The 18,597-nt window shown below is 55.5% G+C and overlaps 4 protein-coding genes across 4 annotated transcripts; 2 read left to right on the top strand and 2 right to left on the bottom strand.

The window, feature by feature from the left end:
• Positions 1–40: 40 nt before the first annotated feature.
• Positions 41–2,251, bottom strand: BO72DRAFT_442729 (alpha-keto acid decarboxylase family protein; the record flags this gene model as incomplete). The annotated part of the gene is made up of 5 exons (XM_040943524.1): positions 1,996–2,251; positions 1,030–1,919; positions 557–876; positions 283–493; positions 41–202 (listed from the first exon to the last, which is right to left on the bottom strand). The coding sequence occupies exons 1-5, from the start codon at positions 2,165–2,167 to the stop codon at positions 41–43; spliced, it is 1,755 nt and encodes a 584-aa protein (XP_040795138.1). The 5' UTR covers positions 2,168–2,251.
• A 725-nt stretch (positions 2,252–2,976) lies between these two features.
• Positions 2,977–4,026, bottom strand: BO72DRAFT_453979 (uncharacterized protein). Its single transcript, XM_040946121.1, has 5 exons — positions 3,974–4,026; positions 3,886–3,913; positions 3,815–3,833; positions 3,680–3,757; positions 2,977–3,601 (listed from the first exon to the last, which is right to left on the bottom strand). Exons 1-5 carry the CDS (start codon positions 3,985–3,987, stop codon positions 3,081–3,083), a joined length of 660 nt encoding a protein of 219 aa, XP_040795137.1. The 5' UTR covers positions 3,988–4,026; the 3' UTR covers positions 2,977–3,080.
• Positions 4,027–4,759: 733 nt separating this feature from the next.
• On the top strand, positions 4,760–16,534 carry BO72DRAFT_502212 (uncharacterized protein; the record flags this gene model as incomplete). The annotated part of the gene is made up of 16 exons (XM_040949039.1): positions 4,760–5,371; positions 5,423–5,771; positions 5,826–5,910; positions 5,969–6,128; positions 6,184–6,705; positions 6,766–6,886; positions 6,942–7,101; positions 7,152–8,151; positions 8,205–9,488; positions 9,537–9,860; positions 9,912–9,973; positions 10,025–10,110; positions 10,159–11,924; positions 11,980–12,300; positions 12,362–13,142; positions 14,529–16,534. The coding sequence occupies 16 exons, from the start codon at positions 4,760–4,762 to the stop codon at positions 16,532–16,534; spliced, it is 9,639 nt and encodes a 3,212-aa protein (XP_040795136.1).
• A 441-nt stretch (positions 16,535–16,975) lies between these two features.
• On the top strand, positions 16,976–18,222 carry BO72DRAFT_453975 (aromatic alcohol reductase). Its single transcript, XM_040946120.1, has 3 exons — positions 16,976–17,173; positions 17,244–17,663; positions 17,747–18,222. Exons 1-3 carry the CDS (start codon positions 17,141–17,143, stop codon positions 18,203–18,205), a joined length of 912 nt encoding a protein of 303 aa, XP_040795135.1. The 5' UTR covers positions 16,976–17,140; the 3' UTR covers positions 18,206–18,222.
• Positions 18,223–18,597: the final 375 nt, after the last annotated feature.

The following is an 18,597-nucleotide window of genomic DNA, read 5'->3' as shown; positions in this document are numbered from 1 at the left end:
AAAAAAAAAAAAAAAAAAAAAGAAGAAGAAGAAAGTAAGTCTATACATTACTCCGTAGTTCGTCCTCTACAACTCCAGTCACTAGTTCCCCTTTGCTGCTGGACTCTGGTGGATGCGGATGCGTATCTCGTGTTACGAGTTGCTGGGTGAGGGTTTTCAGCTCCGAGGGGGCATCGTTCTGATCCAGATGTAATTCGACAAACTACCGGCAGGATGACCAAATGGCCAATGGGGTCAGTAACCTGCGTGGATCGATGCATCACCGAGCGCTGGGAAACTCACCCGAAGCATTCGCCCATTATTGAAAGCCGAATCCTGCAGAAGCGCCGCCAGTTCCTCCTTGGTGCGGATCTGATATGTCTGATAGGACCCTTGCTCCGCCCCAAACACCTCCAGCAGCTGTCGATATTTCCATTCCTGAATGTCGTTGTACGATTCATGCCATCCGTGGATCAGCCGCTCCACCGTGTATCCATTGTTGCAGATCACAAATCTGAACAATCGGAGTTAATCATCCCCAATGCAGCTGCGGACTTCGATGGGTCAATTGACTTACATGATCGGGGTCAGATGGTTTTTGACGATCGTGCTCAGCTCCTGACACGTAAACTGAAAACTGCCATCGCCGATGAAGAGGACAGTGCGTCGATCAGGCAGGACTGAATCCTGGACGGCCGCTGCAGCCCCCTGGCAGGCGCCCAGGGAATAGCCCACACTCGCCCAGACATACTGGCTGATATAGGTCACATCGCGAGGAAACCGGGTGGACCAGATGCCAAAGTTGGAGGTGCCAGTCTCGGCGATGACCGTATCCCCCGGTTGCAGCCATTCACTCAGGGCCGGCCAGAGCCAGTCGTGGTTCAGCGCCCCGGTCGTCTTTCTGTAGCTCAGCGTATGGGACATACGTTTCAGCATCCCGTGCATCATGATCAGCCCGCCGCCGTAGATCGCCTCGCGGCCGACAGTCGTGGGGGTGATCGGGGGGGGTGCGCAGATCGGGTGTGGGCTTGCAGATGTGCTAGGTTGCACAGTGGCCACAGGGCTTCGTCGGGCAGACTGACTCAACTCTTCTGCACGGCGGATGAGAGTCTGCAGAAGCCCCTGACTGTTCAGCCCGTGGTAAGCCTTGCCCTGGACTTGCACCGTCCCATCGCGGATCTCGACCATCTTCAGGGGATCAAACTCCCACGACACGGAGGCGACGTTCAAATCCGAATGAATATTGCCGACGGAGATAATCAAATCGGACGAGCGTACTTTCCGGGTGGTGGACGGATCGGAGCAGTCCCCGAGATACAGTCCATGGAAGCAGGGATGTTCTTCGTCAATAATACCCCTGCCCGAGGCAGACAGGAAGACCGGCAGTCCGAAGGCCTCGGCCAACTCCTGCACCTCTTGCCTCTTCGTGAACCGGACATTGTACCCCCCGACCAAAAGGATGGGCTGCCGGGCGATCCGAAGAGCGCGCAAGATTGCATCGGCCGTCCACCGCTCCGTCGCGGAATCGTTGGGCGAGGGCAGCATGTCCAGCGGCCGCGAGAGCGGCTCGGCCATGACGGGGGCATGCACCATGTCCGTGGGTAAGACGATGGAGACCGGTCGGCTGGATTTCCAGCAGTGGCTGATCGCTTCGTCGATGAGTCCCGGTGCCTGGCTGACGCATTGGAGCTTGACGCTCTTCGAGGCCGTCCTGTGCGACATGCGGGCCATGCTCTCGAAGTCCCCGTCGCCCAGGGAGTGATGCAGCAGCTTCTTCCGCTTCTGCAAGGCCAAGCTCGGCTGTCCCACAATGTGCACGATCGGGACGTACTCGGCGTACGCTCCAGCGATGGCATTGGAGACTGACAGCTCCCCGACCCCAGCGACAGTCATCAGGGCCGAGATGCCATGGACCCGGGCGTAGCCATCAGCCGCGTATCCTGGGTCGTCGTTCCGTCAGTCGAGGGAGTCTGCAATGGGGTAGGTAGGTAGGATACACAAGGGCCTAAGTCTCACCAGCATTGAGCTCGTTGCAATTCCCAATCCACCGGAGACCCGCCTTCGATACGTAGTCGAGCGCAACCAGATTGTAGTCGCCGGGCACGCCATGGACAGACCGGATGCCAACTTCCTTGATGCGGGTGAACAGATACTGTGCCAGCGAGACGGTGGTTCTGGAGGACGGCATGGTCAACAGATGGGGTTTCCAAGAAAATGCGGGATGCTTCTCTTCATTCCAGTGTCCTTTTAAACCAGATGTGATTGATGAATGTGGTGTTCGGGGTGTTCGGGGTGTCCCATCATCGACGCGAGTCCTTTGGATCGTCTGGATGTCCCAAGAATCCTTTTCCAGCCCATCGCGTCGAACGAAGCGTAACACAGACTGCAAAATTGCATGTCCGTGACGGGAACATGACGATACAGGTGTTTTGTAATACCGTTGAACCTCCTGTGGTTTACTTGAGTCTGCAGGATGCATGCGCACGGTACGAGTCAGCAAGACCATAGGGGTGGTGTCTCCACTAAATAATGCATCGGTTCTAGACAATCAGACCAGTCAGTTAGCTTGCAGGTCCTTCTGTCGTGTCAATGGGAATGCGTTCCCCCCGGAGCTATAGCATCGGCGGAAATACGAGCGGATTGAAGCCACCAGGGTTGGGTAACTTGGCGCTTATCTCCTTGGTCTATCCTCTTGTCTTGTCTTACCATTCCTTGCATCTGTCAGGGCTTGGATGACTGCAGACGCTTCCGCAGAGGCTGTGATTGATTGGTTGGGTCCACCTGCACTCACCCCTCGAAACCCGGCATCTGCCAGCGCATACGCTGCAGAAGACTGCTACCGAGGCAGTGTACAGATACAGTCCCTCTTGGCTATCGTCCTCCAGTCAGGATAATGCCAGGAGTTGCACGAAACACGGCTGGCAGACCCTTTCCCCTCTTTCTCTCCCGTCTTGGTAGCTCGGTTTACGCCCCCCTATACGCATCTCATCTCCATTTGCCGTTTGCTCGCTCAGCAGAATCCCGACGGAGACGAGGGTGAAGGATCAACTACGGGCAGCAAACCACTGGTACATTTTCTAATCCGCTGGAGGGAGGACTATCTAGGCATATTGCGTCGTCGAGGCTCTCACCAGCGCCCGGGTGATCGTCTTCCCCATCGCGATCACCGCGTCAGTGTTGACGGGAATCTCATGGCCCTTGTTATGTACCCAGACTGATCGCTTGCCTTCCACACAGGCCGCCGTGATCGCCTCCGACGCCGGCGCGTTCTTGTCCGCCGACCCCCAGATATGCGCCGTCGGCAGATCCAGCATCCCCGCGTACGCGTCCCGCTGCAAGGGCACAATGCGACCGCTCACCAGCTCCTGGTAATCGTACACAGCCCACGGGTTGGAGAAGAAGACCCCGAACCTGAAGGGCAGTGGGCGTGCCTCCCGTTGCAACTTGAGCAGCCAGCTCAGGGCAACATTGGCCCCTTGGCTGAACCCCATGATGCCGTCGTAGGGTCCTTCCGCGGCGATGTACCGTTCGAGGTGCTCCAGAGCTTGGAGGCATGATTCAGGTCCCTCGGGGTCACAGTGCGCGAACGTTTGCTCTTCACCCATCACGAACTGATCCAGATCTGTTGTTGGGTGGTTAGGGTGGGTGAGGTTCAGTTAGGGCACTTGGGGCAGTTAGGGCAGGATGGCATGCGGCACACCTCGATCGGTTTCCCATGGGACCACACCGTTGACGAAGTCGTAGCTGTGGTCGTCTCCAAGTTCATAGCGCAGTGCGGCTGTTGATGGTGTCAGCGCCATTGGATTGGCTTGCAGGCTGCTAGCTAGATTCATACCAGTCTGCTGCTGGAAGATCTGTGTCGAAGAGTCAGGTCAGTACGTCTATGACGGGCCGGGTCACACTCACTCGGGCATTGCTGCCTTGTCCGTGTAAACTAGCAAAGAACTAAGATTAACCTCAAGACAGGAAGGACCATTGACTTCATCATGCATACCACAAGAAACGCATTTGTAGAATCGCCGTTGTCGAGGATCACGGAGGGATGGGTTGGCAGAAAACAGGTCAATGCCTCGATATGCCCCAGATCATCAACTTATAACGCGTAGCAGCATCCCGCAAGTTTGATATGCCCGAACTGGGCCGAGGAATGCTGAGCAAAGCTAAAAAGAATCAGAGAGAAGACGACGAGGGGCGCTTCCCCCTGCAAGGAGTCTATGCTCGAGGCTGAGACCCAACTCTTCGGCATAGCCGACGCTCCGCAATCACGCCGGGCTCATTATCTGTCAGATTACGGAATAGATTACTAAATACTGCAGTCTGAACCATTGTACCGGTACGGTATGTGCGGATGGCCTGAAAGTGGCGTTGCGCTCGGCTCCTGCAGATAAGACCCACAATTCTCATTCTTGGGCGGAATTACTCCTGCGAATCGCTTGCGGTTGAGCTGACAGGTCTCGGGAAAGTTGGCTGAAATCTGGCACCTAGTAAATTACCGGTGACTTTTCGATTGCGTCTCGCATCTTGCGCCTCAGTGCCCAGTCTCAGGCCCCAACCCCAACCCCATCATGCAAGAGGCGATCTCATTCTTCCACTAGCCCCTACCAAGCAGCATGGAAAAGTGACACGGAATCCCAAGATGCTGTCAGTCCAGTCAAAAGTAATAAAGGCGGTTCGTCGGTCGATTGGAAGGCCATCCACCACGGTCCCTCCTCCCTAGAATAGACTTCTTGCTTTGGCCTCCCAAGGGCATCCCATTCACATCTACACCCTTCCTCCATCCATGGCGCAAACGGTAGAAGTAAAGCCTCCGACACCGCTGGCGATCGTCGGACTGTCCTTCAAACTGCCCCAGGATGCCGTCACCCCGGAGTCCTTCTGGCAGATGCTCGTGGAGCGACGATGCGCCTCGACCGACTTCCCGCCGGACCGACTGAACATCGACACGCACCACCGCGCAGACACCGATCGCCTGGACGCGCTGTCCATGCGCGGGGCGCATTTCCTGACGGAGGATCTCCGCCGATTCGATGCGCCGTTCTTCTCCATCACCGCCGCCGAGGCCGAGGCGATGGAGCCGCCGCAGCGCTTGATCCTCGAGACCGCGTTCCACGCGCTGGAAAACGCGGGGATCCCGTTGCAGCGCATCGCGAAGTCTCGAACCGCAGTATTTACGGGCTCGTCCGGTCATGACTGGTTGATGTCGCGGGCGAAGGATCCCCTGCACCAGCATAAATACGATATCACGGGTACGACGGGCAACATGCTCGCCAACCGCATCAGTTGGTTCTTTGATCTGACGGGGCCCAGTGCCACTGTCGACACGGCCTGTTCGAGTAGTTTGATGGCGATCGACATGACGTGTCAGTCGATCTGGAGCGGCCAGGCGACTATGGTTTGTTTGAAGCGCCCTGGACGGATGCAGGCTGTGTGCTAACATGATCAGGGCATGGCGATCGGAAGCAATCTCCTGCTGGCAGCTGAGGTCACGCAGATGATGGATAACCTGGGTCTGCTGTCGAAGGACAGTCGGTGCTTCAGTTTCGACGACCGTGCTAATGGGTACTCGCGCGGTGAAGGTGTGGGGGTTCTGGTTATCAAGACCGTGGAGGACGCTGTGCGCGACGGGGACGTCATTCGAGCAGTGATTCGATCCTCAGCTTCGAATCAGGACGGCAAGACGCCGGGCATCACCCAGCCCAGCGCGGAAATGCAGGCAGCGTTGATTCGCGAGACCTACGTCAACGCAGGACTGGATATCGGGCAGACGCGGTATTTTGAAGCACACGGAACTGGTTGGCATTCACTATCCCCCGTCCCTCGGTATGGTTTGAGCTGACAGCATATAGGCACCGCCGTGGGTGATCCCATCGAGACCAGGGCTATTGGTTCCGTTTTCCGACTGCATCGCTCGCCAGACGAGCCGTTGTACATGTGGGTTCGCTACATCTTGGTAGTCCGTCAATTCTGACTAATGTGATGTGATCCGCAGAGGATCCGTGAAGTCGAATATCGGCCACCTCGAGGGTGCAAGTGGTATCGCCGGGATGATAAAGGTCATTCTGGCGCTGGAGAAGGGCATCATTCCGCCGAACAGTGAGAACCTGCAGACCCTGAATCCGCGAATTGATGACGAGTTCTGGAATATCAACGTAAAGCCCCAATGCAGCGTTGATTAGCGGCGAAGCATAAAGCTAACTGTCAAAGTTTCCTCAAGAAGCCCTACCGTGGCCAACGGGCGATGTGCGACGTGCTTCCATCAGCTCCTTTGGCTATGGAGGCTCAAACACACATATTGTCCTAGATGACGCCTATCACTACCTCCAACTCAACCAACTGGAAGGGAACCATAACACAATGCCACCGCTTGCCTCGGCTCGCACCAACGGTACGACTCAGAACGGGGTCCACCAACAAGTATCGAACGGCACCAATGGAGTTGCGAGGTCCTTGACTAATACGCCGAAGCTCCTCGTCTGGTCTGCGGCGGATGAAGCGGGTATCCCGCGCCTCGAGCAAAGTTGGAGTTCCTTCTTTTCCAAATCAGTTGAGGATCAGTATTCCTTCCTCAAGAGCCTATCACATACCCTGGCCTCACGCAGGACTCACCTACCGTGGCGAACCTTTGCCGTAGCTCGGCCATCGGACGACCTGAGAGCAGTGACTGAGCGTTTTTACGGAGCTGTTCAGTCGCGGGAGTCTCCAAGCCTTGCCATGATCTTCTCTGGCGTGAGTACAGGTGTTTCCGGGTTGCTCATCACACCGCCGTGGTCGCTGACAATCTTGTAGCAAGGAGCGCAGTGGTACGGGATGGGACGCGAGCTATTCCACACGTATCCTGCATTCCGTCAAAGCATCGAAGAGGCTGCAGAATATCTCCGAAATCTAGGATGCAAATGGGATCCCGTTGGTATGCTGGGTGACATGTTCCATTCTCAAGCCTAGCTGGTGCTAATTGAATTCAGATGAACTCCAGCGAAACGAAAGCGAATCGAACGTGAATCGCACTGAGTACAGCCAGATTCTGTGCACAATTCTCCAAGTAGCTCTGGTGGACCTGCTGCGGTCGTTCAACATTGTACCCAAAGCCGTACTCGGCCACTCTTCTGGTGAGGTTGCCGCGGCGTGAGTATCCGTTCCATCAGCATGCAAGAGTCCTGCTGATTATGGGCCAGATACTGTTCCCGCGCGATATCCCGCCGTTCGGCCTGGAAAGTCTCGTACTTCCGAGGCAACATGAGCAGTCGGCTGGAGAAAAGCGCACAGATGAAAGGGTCCATGTTGGCTGTCGCCCTCTCCGAAAAGGAGGTGTTGCCGTACATTGAAGCAGTGAGCGCCGCGTTTGAGGTTCCACGACTGACCGTTGGCTGCATCAACAGTCCCAAGAGCGTGACCGTCTCTGGAGAAGGGGTGCAACTCGACGCACTCAAGGCTCGACTGGACCTGGATAAGGTCTTCTGTCGCAGACTCAAGGTCAACTTAGCTTATCACTCCGTCCAGATGAAGGAAATCGCGGCCCAGTATCTGGAAGCTCTTGGCGAGCTGGAGGGTGACCCTTCAGAGCCGCACACCCGGCCTCAGATGGTCTCATCCATCACCGGTGACTGGATCGACCCCGACGAGCCGCGTCAGGCTTCTCACTGGGTTAGGAATATGATATCGCCGGTACGCTTTTCCGATGGACTCGCCACGCTCTGCTCCGCCTCATCCAACCCTACGAATTCGGTGGACGGCAGCCACCGACGGAAACGCAAGATCGATCACCTTCTGGAAGTCGGGCCTCATTCAGTACTGCAAGGTGCCTGCAAGGATATCTTGAAAAACATCGGCAAGAGCTCTTCCATCAAATACCTGTCTTTGCTGGTGCGTAACATGTCCGCCGTGGATACCGCTTTTTCAGTGTTCGGTGATCTGTATACCGCAGGATATCCCATCGACTTGACCCTGGTCAACCAGGACGATTCAACATGCCGAGCTCTGCCAAATCTGCCTGAATATCCCTTCAACCATGAGAAAGTCTACTGGTACGAGAGCAAAATAAGTAAAGGTCACCGTCTGCGACGATTCGCTCGGAACGACCTCTTGGGGTTGGCGGATCAGAACCAGAACCCGCTGGAAGCGCGGTGGAGGAATATCATCCGGGTGGCTGAAATGCCCTGGGTCCAGGATCACAAGGTACGGATTCCATCAATGGCTACGACCGGGGGGTAATGCTGATATCTGCAAAGATTAATGGAACGATCCTCTACCCTGGAGCAGGGATGGTGGTCATGGGTATCGAGGCAGCCAAGCAGCTGGCGGATCCAAGCAGGCCGATCTCCGGCTTCAATGTCCGAGATGTCGCCTTCCGCGCGGCCATTCGGGTGCCATCGGGGGCACAAGGCATTGAGACCAATTTTCATCTTCGGCCTGCCAAGAATATGGAGTCGAAACGGTCCGGCTGGTTTGACTTCAACGTCTGCACGTTCGAGAACGAGGCCTGGATCGATAACTGCACGGGCTCCGTTCAGATTGTCTATGGCGATAAGGAAGAGGAGATGGAGAAAGCGCTCGCAGTTGAGCTGCAGGCCGCTCAGCGGGACGCTTACTCGGCGGCAGCACAAACGTCTAAATTGACCATGAGGGGGGAGAAGTTGTATCATACCCTGGAGGATTCAGGCTATGGCTACGGTCCGGCTTTCCAACTGGTGCAAGAGCTCTCCCAGGGCAGAGCGGAGGCAGAGGTGACTGCTCTGGTCCAGAACTTCTCGACATCCTTGGGAGAGACGATCCACCCAACAACACTGGATGCCATCCTTCAAACAGCTATCTGGGCATCAGTACCCTCGGAAACGGATAGGATCCCAACTGCGGTGCCGACCTACATTGAGACGTTATGGGTCGATAGCCACGCGCTGTCATCCACGGTGCTCAAGGTCCATGGCACATGCTCCAAGGTGTCGCAATTCATTGGCCCATCTTCGAACATCGTTGTACTTGACGACAAGTTGCAAAAGACCTTAGTGTCCGTGGCGGGGTTGCGTATGAACATCGTTGACACGCCAGGTCTGACTGACGGGGTCGATGGGTCTGCGGATAACCTCTGTCATCAAATCGAGTGGAAGCCAGACTTGATGTTGCTGAGCGATGCGGAGATTGCCGGTTTATGCAGTGCTGTATCTGCTGATGCGATCAACCACGAAAGCTTCTATGAAGACCTGGATATTGTGCTCGCAGCACGAGGGACAGAAACGCTCTCTGCCTTGGTAGAGACAGGGTTCCAGCCAACAAATCCGAAGCTCAAGAAGTACCACACCTGGTTGATCCACCACCAGCAAATGGTCTCCCTGGGTGTTGCCAGCCAAATGACCAACCGATCGTATATTGAAGAGGCCGAGAATCGAATTCTAGGCAGCAAACAGGGCTATATGTACGCCACAGTCGCTCGCAATCTAACAAAACTCCTGACTGGGGAGCTGGATCCGTCCAGTCTGCTTGAAGGGGATATGCTGAAGGCAGCGTATCGGGAACATGTAAGTGGTTACCCTCTCACTTCACGAACCGTGCCTCTAACGAGTCAGGTCGCTGAATCGCACGGCATCCGGGGCCTGAGCAAATACCTTGATCTGCTGGCTCATCGCCTTCCCAAGATGAAGGTCCTGGAGTTAGGGGGAGATGCTGGAACTGTAACGGAAATTATTCTGGCTACATTGGAAAGGGATGCAAGTGACAGACGATACGCACACCTGGACTTCACTGATGCATCGCCTGAAAGCATCGCTACAGCCAAGGATAGGTTCGCCTCGGAAGCCGAGCACATGGGGTTCAATGTGCTCGACATTGAACAAGACCCGGCCACGCAAGGTTTTGAGTGTGGCACGTATGATGTGGTCGTGGCCTCGATGGTATATATCCCAGCCTGAGTTGTTTCGGGCCCGCAACTGACAGTCATGCAGGTCTTTCATAAAACAGCAAGTTTGCGAAAGGCATTGCAGAATGCGCGGAGGCTGCTCAAACCGTGAGTCCACATCTATCGCTATTGTGTTATGTCCGCTCACACGGCAAGTAGAGAGGGCAAGCTAGTTGTGTACGAAGGAGTCGTTCCTGAGTGCCGGTCGACATTTGTGTCCAGTCTATTTGAGCAATGGTGGCAAGGTAAGCTCTTCGCAATGTCAGAAGGGTCGCAATCCTAAGCAGCTACAGATTCGGAGCCGCATTGCAACTCGTCCCGGTACGTGGACGAAGGTCAATGGGATGAAATCCTCCGACAGGTTGGATATTCTGGGGTGGATGTCTCGTTACCCGACTTTGACAGCGAGCGTTCGCACGAATGCAGCTTGATGATTTCGACAGCGGTCGAAAACAAGCACGAAACGCGTGCTGTGACAGAGATCGAGGTAGTGTACGATTCTACGGAACCCGACCAGGAACACCTGGCACATGCCATTACCAAACAATGCGAGAGTATTGGATGCACGCAGGTTCGAAGCGTCTCACTTGAGGAAACCATCAGGCATCAGAAAGACACCGAATCGCTTCGAGTTTTCGTCATCGAGCTCCAGCGTCCGGTGTGGACAGACATCCAACCTGGGCTGTATGAAAAGCTTCAGAGTTGTCTTTCATCGGCATCTCAGGTGCTGTGGGTCAACCAAGGAGGAGGTGTCTTGCCAACCAAACCGCATTTCCGTCTAGTTGAAGGATTGTTCCGCGTCTTGATGGAAGAGGATAGCCGGCGCAATCTGCACCTTCTTTGCTTGGAGCCCGAAAAACCATTGAGCCAAGTGGCGCAGCATGTGGCGAATCTAGCTCGTTTTCTGGCTTCGCCAGCTGCGAAGGGTGCAGATACAGAGTACATTGAACAAAGCAATATGCTTCACATCCCTCGTATCGTGACGCCCGCGCAACTCAACGAAACGGTATCACGCAAAGCCAGCTCTCAGCAGCGCGCAGTGCAGAAGTTTGAGTGCCAAATCCCCTTGCAATTAGACGCTTCTTCGCCTGGACTGATCAGCGGCTTTCGGTTCCTGGAAAATGCCACAGCATACCGACAGCTCAAGCCAGATGAGATTGAGATACAGGTCAAGTGCGCAGGCGTGAACTTCCGCGACGTACTAATTGCTGTAGGCCAACTGAAGGCCACGCACACTGGCTCCGAGTGCTCGGGGGTTGTCAGTCGAGTGGGCGACGCTGTCTCCAAATTCCGGGTCGGAGATGCAGTTGCTGCCCTCGGCGACGGATGTTTTGCCACCTCGATCCGGGTTCACGAGGGTGGGCCCGTAGTGAAGATTCCCCCTGGCATCTCTTTCCCCGAGGCTGCAGCGATTCCGGTGAACTACGCCACCGCATACGTAGCTTTGCACAATGTTGCGCGCATCCAGGCCGGCGAATCGGTCTTGATCCATTCGGGAACTGGCGGCACCGGACAAGCGGCGATTCAAATCGCAAAGAACGCGGGGGCTACCATCTTTGCGACGGTCGGCTCTCAGAGCAAGAAGCAATTTCTCATCGACACTTATCAGATTCCAGAGACGCACATCTTCTCCAGTCGAACCACTTTGTTCGCGCAAGCCATTCAGCACCGCACGGGCGGCAAAGGGGTGGATATCATCCTGAACTCGCTGGCTGGAGAGAGTCTACTGGCTTCGTGGGAATGCATAGCGCCGTATGGCAGATTCCTTGAGATCGGCAAGCGGGACATACTATCTAATCAGAGACTGCCTATGTCTCAATTTCTTCGCAATGTCACCTACAGTGGCGTGGACCTCGCCGCCATGTCGGTGGAGAGACCCGAAATTTGTGCCGCTGCTCTTGACAAGATCTTCGCGTCCGTGCAGCAAGGAAAGCTGCACCCCTCGCAGCCCATCCGTCAGCATGGAGTGGGTGAGATCGAGAAAGCTTTCCGAGTCATGCAGGGCGGACAGCAAGTCGGTAAAATGGTTTTGGAAATGCGCCCCGATGACGAAGTGATGGTGAGCTGCTTCCCGGGGTACCCTTTCTTTGGCTGCGACACTAACACTGTGCTAGACGATTTTGAATACCAAGCCAACGTACTCTTTGGATCCCGACTCTACATTTGTCATCTGCGGAGGCTTGGGAGGACTGGGGAGCAACATTGCCCATTGGTTCGCGGATCGAGGTGCACGCCACCTTCTGTTGCTGTCACGCTCCGGAGGACAAAGCGAGAGAGGCCGTGTGCTTGTGGAGCAACTGCAGACACGAGGCGTCCAAGTCCTAGCCCCAGCCTGTGATGTTTCGGATGAAGTGCCGCTGCAAAACACCCTCCAGCTATGCAGGTCTCAGATGCCTCCAATCCGGGGATGTCTCAACGCGGCCATGGTGTTGCGAGTAAGCTTTCCCTATATCATATGGTGTCTCCCGATGCACGTTCTGACCCTGACCATGATAGGATGCGTTGTTCGAGAACATCTCTCATCAAGCGTGGCACGAGTCCCTCGCCCCCAAAGTGCAAGGGTCATGGAACCTCCACCGTCACCTTCCGCAGGGTATGGACTTCTTCATCATGTTGTCCTCCATTTCAGGGATCGTCGGGACCACGGGGCAGGCCAACTACGCGGCGGGCAACGCCTTCCAGGATGCGCTGGCACGTCATCGCGTGGCGCTTGGGGAGAAGGCAACTGCGCTGGATCTGGGAGTGTTCGACTTTGCCGGGGCGGTGGCTGAGGACGCGCAGCTGCGGGATATGTTGATCGCAAGTATGGGGTTGGAGCCGGTGACTGAACCTCAACTCCACGCGCTCTTGGACTATTACTGCGATCCTCAGGTCAGTCTAGACAAGGCTTCGGACTGCCAAGTCACCGTGGGACTGTCTCCCAAGGCGACGCAGGCGATGTGGCTGAAGAAGCCAATGTTCGGGCATCTCACCGTCCACGAACGAGCGGATCGCAGTGCGGGCGCGAGCGACTCGATCGCGAGCGCGTTGCAACGGGCGGAGTCGCTGGCCAGCGCTCATGCAGTGGCCAGGGAAGCTATCGCGGAGAAGCTATCGAAAGCGCTGTCGATTGCGGTGACGGACATTGATGCGAGCAAGCCGTTACATCAGTATGGGGTGGACTCGCTGGTGGCGGTCGAGCTGCGGAGCTGGTTTGCGAAGGAATTGCAATCGGAGATGGCGGTATTTGACATCTTGGGTGGGGCCACGTTGACCTCGGTGGCTCAGATGGCTACTAGTAAGAGCAAGTTATATCAGGACTCGTGGTCGTAGAGGGAAGAAGAAGAGGAGGACTTGGTGATGATGATGAAGTTGTTATTGGTGGTAGTGGGGATGAAGAAACAAACTAAGTAAACAAGACAAGCAAAACAAATCGAGGCGCGACTGTGTCACTCCGCCCTAGTCCCGACTTGGCTAGAAGATAGATTGACGCCTCAGGCAGTAAGGTGTGAAGTACTCCGTACAGGACGAGTAAATGTCCACGGTCGGAAATCATCCTTCCTTCCTATTCATCTTGCTTTAGTAGTGATATGGTTTCAATTAGCCTTATTGAGTCCTTCAATAGTAGCTAATTGCTTGGGTTCTTGTGCTCTACTCGGTGTTTTGTACAGCCTGCTGCAGCGGAACATATTTATGTCTCCCATTTTTTTCGGTGGTGGGAGCAGTGATTCATCAGTCGACAATCGCACTTCCCACTGCGCAATGCCATATGACCACCTGATATATGATATATCTGACAGCATGCGAGAGATAATTGAGATCTACTCCGTAGACTTGTAGACCTGTGCACAGCAGAGCTCACCTGCACACAATTCGCATACAACTCGCAATGGATCACATGATCTAATTCCCCATCCCCCAATTCTGCCGGTCTGTTCCGCTTCTCCATCCTCCATCCTTCATCGTCGTCGTCGTCGTCTTCTCTCTCTCTCTCTCCCCCTCTTCCTTCCCCCCATGATAAGACACTCTCGTCTAAACTACTCCTTGCAGTGTTTATCTGAGATTTTCTTCACTTATCTTCCCTGCCAAGAGCATCTCGAACCACGTGTGCTTGGCACCCTCAGAGCAAATCATGATAAGCACCGAACCAGCTGAGGAGATATCGGCAGTGCGGCACCAACCCACCCTCGTTATCTCGCCCTCCCCCCAAGCTCAGATACGTCAGGGATGATCCTACACAACTCCCATCCCGCCAATTCAACCTACCCCGCGCGGGGCTCACTCGCCTCTTGACTCGACTGGCAAATCCAGGCGGAGACATTGATAACGGCTTCCCAGTGAGAAATTCCGACACCGGGAGAATGAGTGACCCGCGGCCTCGCTTAGAGGAACCGGGACGAGGACTGTATCCACACGGCCATGTCATGGCAAAGGCGCGCCTTAATCGAAATCTGGAGATACAGGTCCGGTTTTGTTGTGTCACGGATTGAGAGGGACAAGCTCAACTGATAACGGGCGTTGGCAGCGAGCTCAAATCATGGCCGCGGAAGGCGTATAAAGCCCCAGGCGCTGGGGTTGGGACAATCGCAATCGAGCAGCAGAGCACAACACCTCTCTCCATAGTTTGACCGGACACAGCGGAAGATGAAGAGATATTTCAGACAATTGTTGCTAAGCTTAGCAGTCGCGGGCCTCAGTGATGCTGGGGTTGCGCGGACAGGGGTCGATTACGACCTCGTGCGATTCACGGACTTGGTGGACGTCACCGCAGACTCCTTGCACAACATTCATCTGGAATTTATCGACCATGAATTTGCAGGCCCCCTGCGAGTCGTGTATGGAGACTGCAACCTCCGCAACCCCTCCCAGAGCCACCACGATATCACCAGCGTGTTTGTACAACAAGATGCCCGACCCGGGCGACTGGTCTGGATCACTCCGTCCGACGCTCCTCATTTACACTGCCTGCATGCATTCTCGGGGAACTCTCTGGTCGGTCGCTCTGCGCCCGTCTCAATTGCCAAGCGCGTCGACAAACGAGAGAGCATCGCCGATGTGGCCGACATGGAGGGCCCCTGGTTTGATGGGATCGCATACATGAAGTCTAAGACCGAGGACGCATCGTTGGTCGCCAAAGCTAAGAACACCTCGGTCGCTATCCTCGGAGGTGGCATGTCCGGCTTGATGACAAGCTTGCTCCTCGAGTCGGTCGGGATCCATGACTGGCACATCTTCGAGTCCTCCGGCAGGATCGGCGGCCGCATTCGCACCAAATACCTCAACAACACGCGCCCCGACCAATACCAGTATCAGGAGATGGGCCCGATGCGATTTCCTGTCAGCATTACCTATTCCGACACGAACGAGACACTCGAGATCATGGACCACCGGATGGTGTTTCAACTGGCCGGGGCTCTGAACCAGATGAACGTCGACGAGCCTGAGCTTCAGGTCAACTTCATTCCTTGGCACCAGAGCACCCCCAATGTGCCCGCCGACTCGGGAGGTGTCCGTCTCCCGGACGGCCGCATCCCCACCGCCGCAGACGTCGCCGCCAACTCATCCTTAGTTTACACGGCTGCCTCGTCAAACGCTACGGCTGTTGCCGATGCAAAAGCCGCCTATGACAATTATACAACGATCGACTCGCGCGAGACCATCGCTCAGATTGCCACGAACATGTACAAGATGCACCGCTGGGCTGTGGACAACAACATGTTTCACTGGTCGGAGGCCGGATACCTGCAATACGCTCTTGGATATAATGCCAACATCAGCGACTATGTTGCCGGAACCACCGACTCTCCCATCTGGGGGGACCTATATGACGACGTATACTTCGCCGCCACAGAATGGCGCACCATCGACAAGGGTCTCGAATCCCTGCCTCGCGCCTTTTACCCGCATGTCTCAGACCGACTGACCCTGAACCGCACGATCAGCGGACTCACGTATAATGAAACCTCCGGGAAGATCGGAGTCTCCTGGCGGGACGACCTGTTCGCAATGACGCCCACGACGAAGGAGTATGACTACGCCGTCGTGGCCGCGCCGTTCAGCAAAGTTCGACTTTGGGAACTGCCGCGGTACTCCTCGTTGCTCAGCCGCGCCATCTCAACGCTCAACTACGATCCGGCCTGTAAGATGGCGCTGCTCTACAAGACTCGCTTCTGGGAGCACCTGGATGAACCCATCTACGGTGGCTGCGGCTCGGTCGATGTGGCCGGGGTGGGTAGCGTTTGCTACCCGTCCTACGACATTAACGGCACCGGGCCAGGCGTGATCCTGGCTTCGTACATCTCCGGCACGGAGGCGCGCTCCACTGCGGCGCTGAGCGAGGAAGAGCACGTTGCGCTTGTCCAGCGGACGATGGTGGAAGTTCACGGCGAGATCGCGGCAGAGCAATTCACCGGCATCTACGACCGCCAGTGTTGGGAGGTCGATCAGCACCAGGCGGGTGCATGGGCGGATCCGTTGGTCGGACAGCAGGAGTTGTACCTCCCGGCTTACTACCAGACGGAATTCAAGACGATTTTCATCGGAGAGCACACCAGTTATACCCATGCGTGGATCTTCTCTGCCCTGGACTCGGCTGTCCGCGGCACGACGCAATTGCTGCTGGATCTGGGACTGGTGGATGAGGCCAAGTCGATTGTGAATGAGTGGATGGGTCGGTGGATTAAGTTGTAAAGGCGGAGTATGCGCTTGTATGCCCCAATGTATGCCCCAATGTATGCTACCATGTATGCTCACTTGATGTCGAAGTCTCTCAGGACTATGCAATGAAGATATTAAAAATACTTTAAAACCATTATTCCGGCTCATACTGTAAATCGACTAGCGAAAGCCTCACAAGTGGCACTGGTGGGTGATACGAGAGCATCAGTCACGGTCATTCGAAGACCCACTTGAAAGCATATCTTGGACGCGACCCAGAGCTAACAGTACGTGACTTCCCCACATTCAAGCTGTAATTAATGTATGTACTCCGTACCTTAACTGCATATGGCCTGCCTAGTCCAAGTCCAGATAAATGCCTCGATTGAGTCATGGATAGACTCTACCTGGTTTGGTGAGTCAACCACAGGTCCACAGCCTTATTGAATTACTAATGCTGTCTGTCAGCTTAGTCCTGTATTAGGCACTAACTTAGGTACTAACTTAGTAGTTACTAGGCCATCTTGTAGCCTCTCGCTATACATAAAGTGCAACCAACCCGCCCAGTGTTCTCCCGTTGACAACATTAACCCTAACAACAACAACAACCACTGTCCAACCTCACCTCCCACCACAATTATGCCTACCATTCGCAAAGTCGCCATCTTCGGAGTACGTCTACGTCTCTACTCTCCATCTCTTCCTTCAGCCCCCAGATCACAATCACTGACCTCGCCCACAGGCATCCGGCAACTTCGGCACCCCAATCACAGCAGCCTTGCAACGCGCCGAAACCTTCGCCATCACCATCATCACCCGCCCCGAGTCCACCTCCACATTTCCCCCGGGTCTCTCCATCATCCGGACCCCTTACACCCTCGCCGACCTGACCACCGCTCTGACCGGCCAAGACGCCGCCATCTGCGTCGTCGGGCCCGGGGGCATCCCCGCGCAAGCAACCATGGTCGAAGCCGCTGCAGCGGCGGGGGTGCAACGGTTCATCATCGACGATTTCGGCTGGGGCCATAACCCCCACAGCCTGCCGGAGTTCAGCGCCATCCACGCGCAGCGCCGCGTGGGGTGGGATCTCGCGCAACAAAAGGCACGGGAGAACCCCGGGTTCACGTTTACGGGGATCACGACAGGGAATCCGATTGATTGGGTCCGTTCTACCCCCCTAATCCCAAAATGTTGGGTGGGAGGAGTAAGATGCTAACCTTGGTGATTGTTTATGGTGCGGTACAGGCTATGAGAAAATTCCCTATGATGGGCTTCGACATCGCCCGCGCGGCGGCTATCATCTACGACTCGGGCACGGAGAGGTTCTCCGGTACCACTCTGGCGGGGATCGGGCAGGCGGTGGTTGGGGTGCTCCTGCATCCGGAGGAGACGGCGAACCGCTTCGTCAAGGTTCTCTCGATTGTCACGAATCAGAATGAGCTGCTGGGGGCCTTTCAGCGCGCTAGTACGGGTCGGCAGTGGACGGTGCAGCGCGACTCAGCGCAGCGGTTGATGGAGAGTGGGCACCGGAAGTTTCAGGAGGGAAATGGTATGTGGAGGCTGGAGTTGGTGGTCGCGCAGATGTTCGACAAAGGGCAGGCCCGGTGCGTCGTGGCGCCTTCATGGTCGGAATCGGACTCGCCCTTGTTGGGGGTGGTAGAAGAGAGTGCAGATGAGGTGGTGGCTAAGGTGCTGCAGGGGTAGATTTGAATCAATGAAAGAATAGGATGCTTTATGGGTCTGCATTTTTAAATGCTACGTAGTTTACTCCGTGCCTTGACCCATATGGTGCCTTGTCATCCCCCACCGTAACATCGATCGAACTTTAGAGTTCGTGCGAGACGAGCCCACGAATGAGATGCCGAGATACTGGAAGCCCTAGGGGATCTAGACTCTGGACGTGGGTGCGAGTGGAGGCCATTCACGGTGGCGTTCGGGCTAAGACGTCCTGCCCTGCCCTAAGTGGGCCAACCGTGGAGCTTTCATCTCCCGATGTTAGTATAGTACGTACGTATAGTACGGAGGGGTGCTGGGTGCTGGGTGCTGGGTCCTGTATTCAGTCTCAAGTTGAAATCACAGTCTCAGGGAAGGGACAT

Source organism: Aspergillus fijiensis (genome assembly GCF_003184825.1).
Source record: "Aspergillus fijiensis CBS 313.89 unplaced genomic scaffold BO72scaffold_114, whole genome shotgun sequence".
Classification (NCBI taxonomy): domain Eukaryota; kingdom Fungi; phylum Ascomycota; class Eurotiomycetes; order Eurotiales; family Aspergillaceae; genus Aspergillus; species Aspergillus fijiensis.
The sequence above is the reverse complement of the archived record's forward strand: the minus strand, read 5'-3'. Positions and strand labels throughout refer to the sequence as shown.

Coding starts and splice junctions, on each gene's coding strand:
- BO72DRAFT_453979 (XM_040946121.1), bottom strand. Junction 3,602..3,679: donor CCCATGGGAAACCGATCGAG/GTGTGCCGCATG, acceptor ACCCAACAACAG/ATCTGGATCAGTTCGTGATG.
- BO72DRAFT_453975 (XM_040946120.1), top strand. CDS start 17,141: ATGCCTACCATTCGCAAAGTCGCCATCTTCGGA. Junction 17,174..17,243: donor GCAAAGTCGCCATCTTCGGA/GTACGTCTACGT, acceptor CCTCGCCCACAG/GCATCCGGCAACTTCGGCAC. Junction 17,664..17,746: donor CAGGGAATCCGATTGATTGG/GTCCGTTCTACC, acceptor GGTGCGGTACAG/GCTATGAGAAAATTCCCTAT.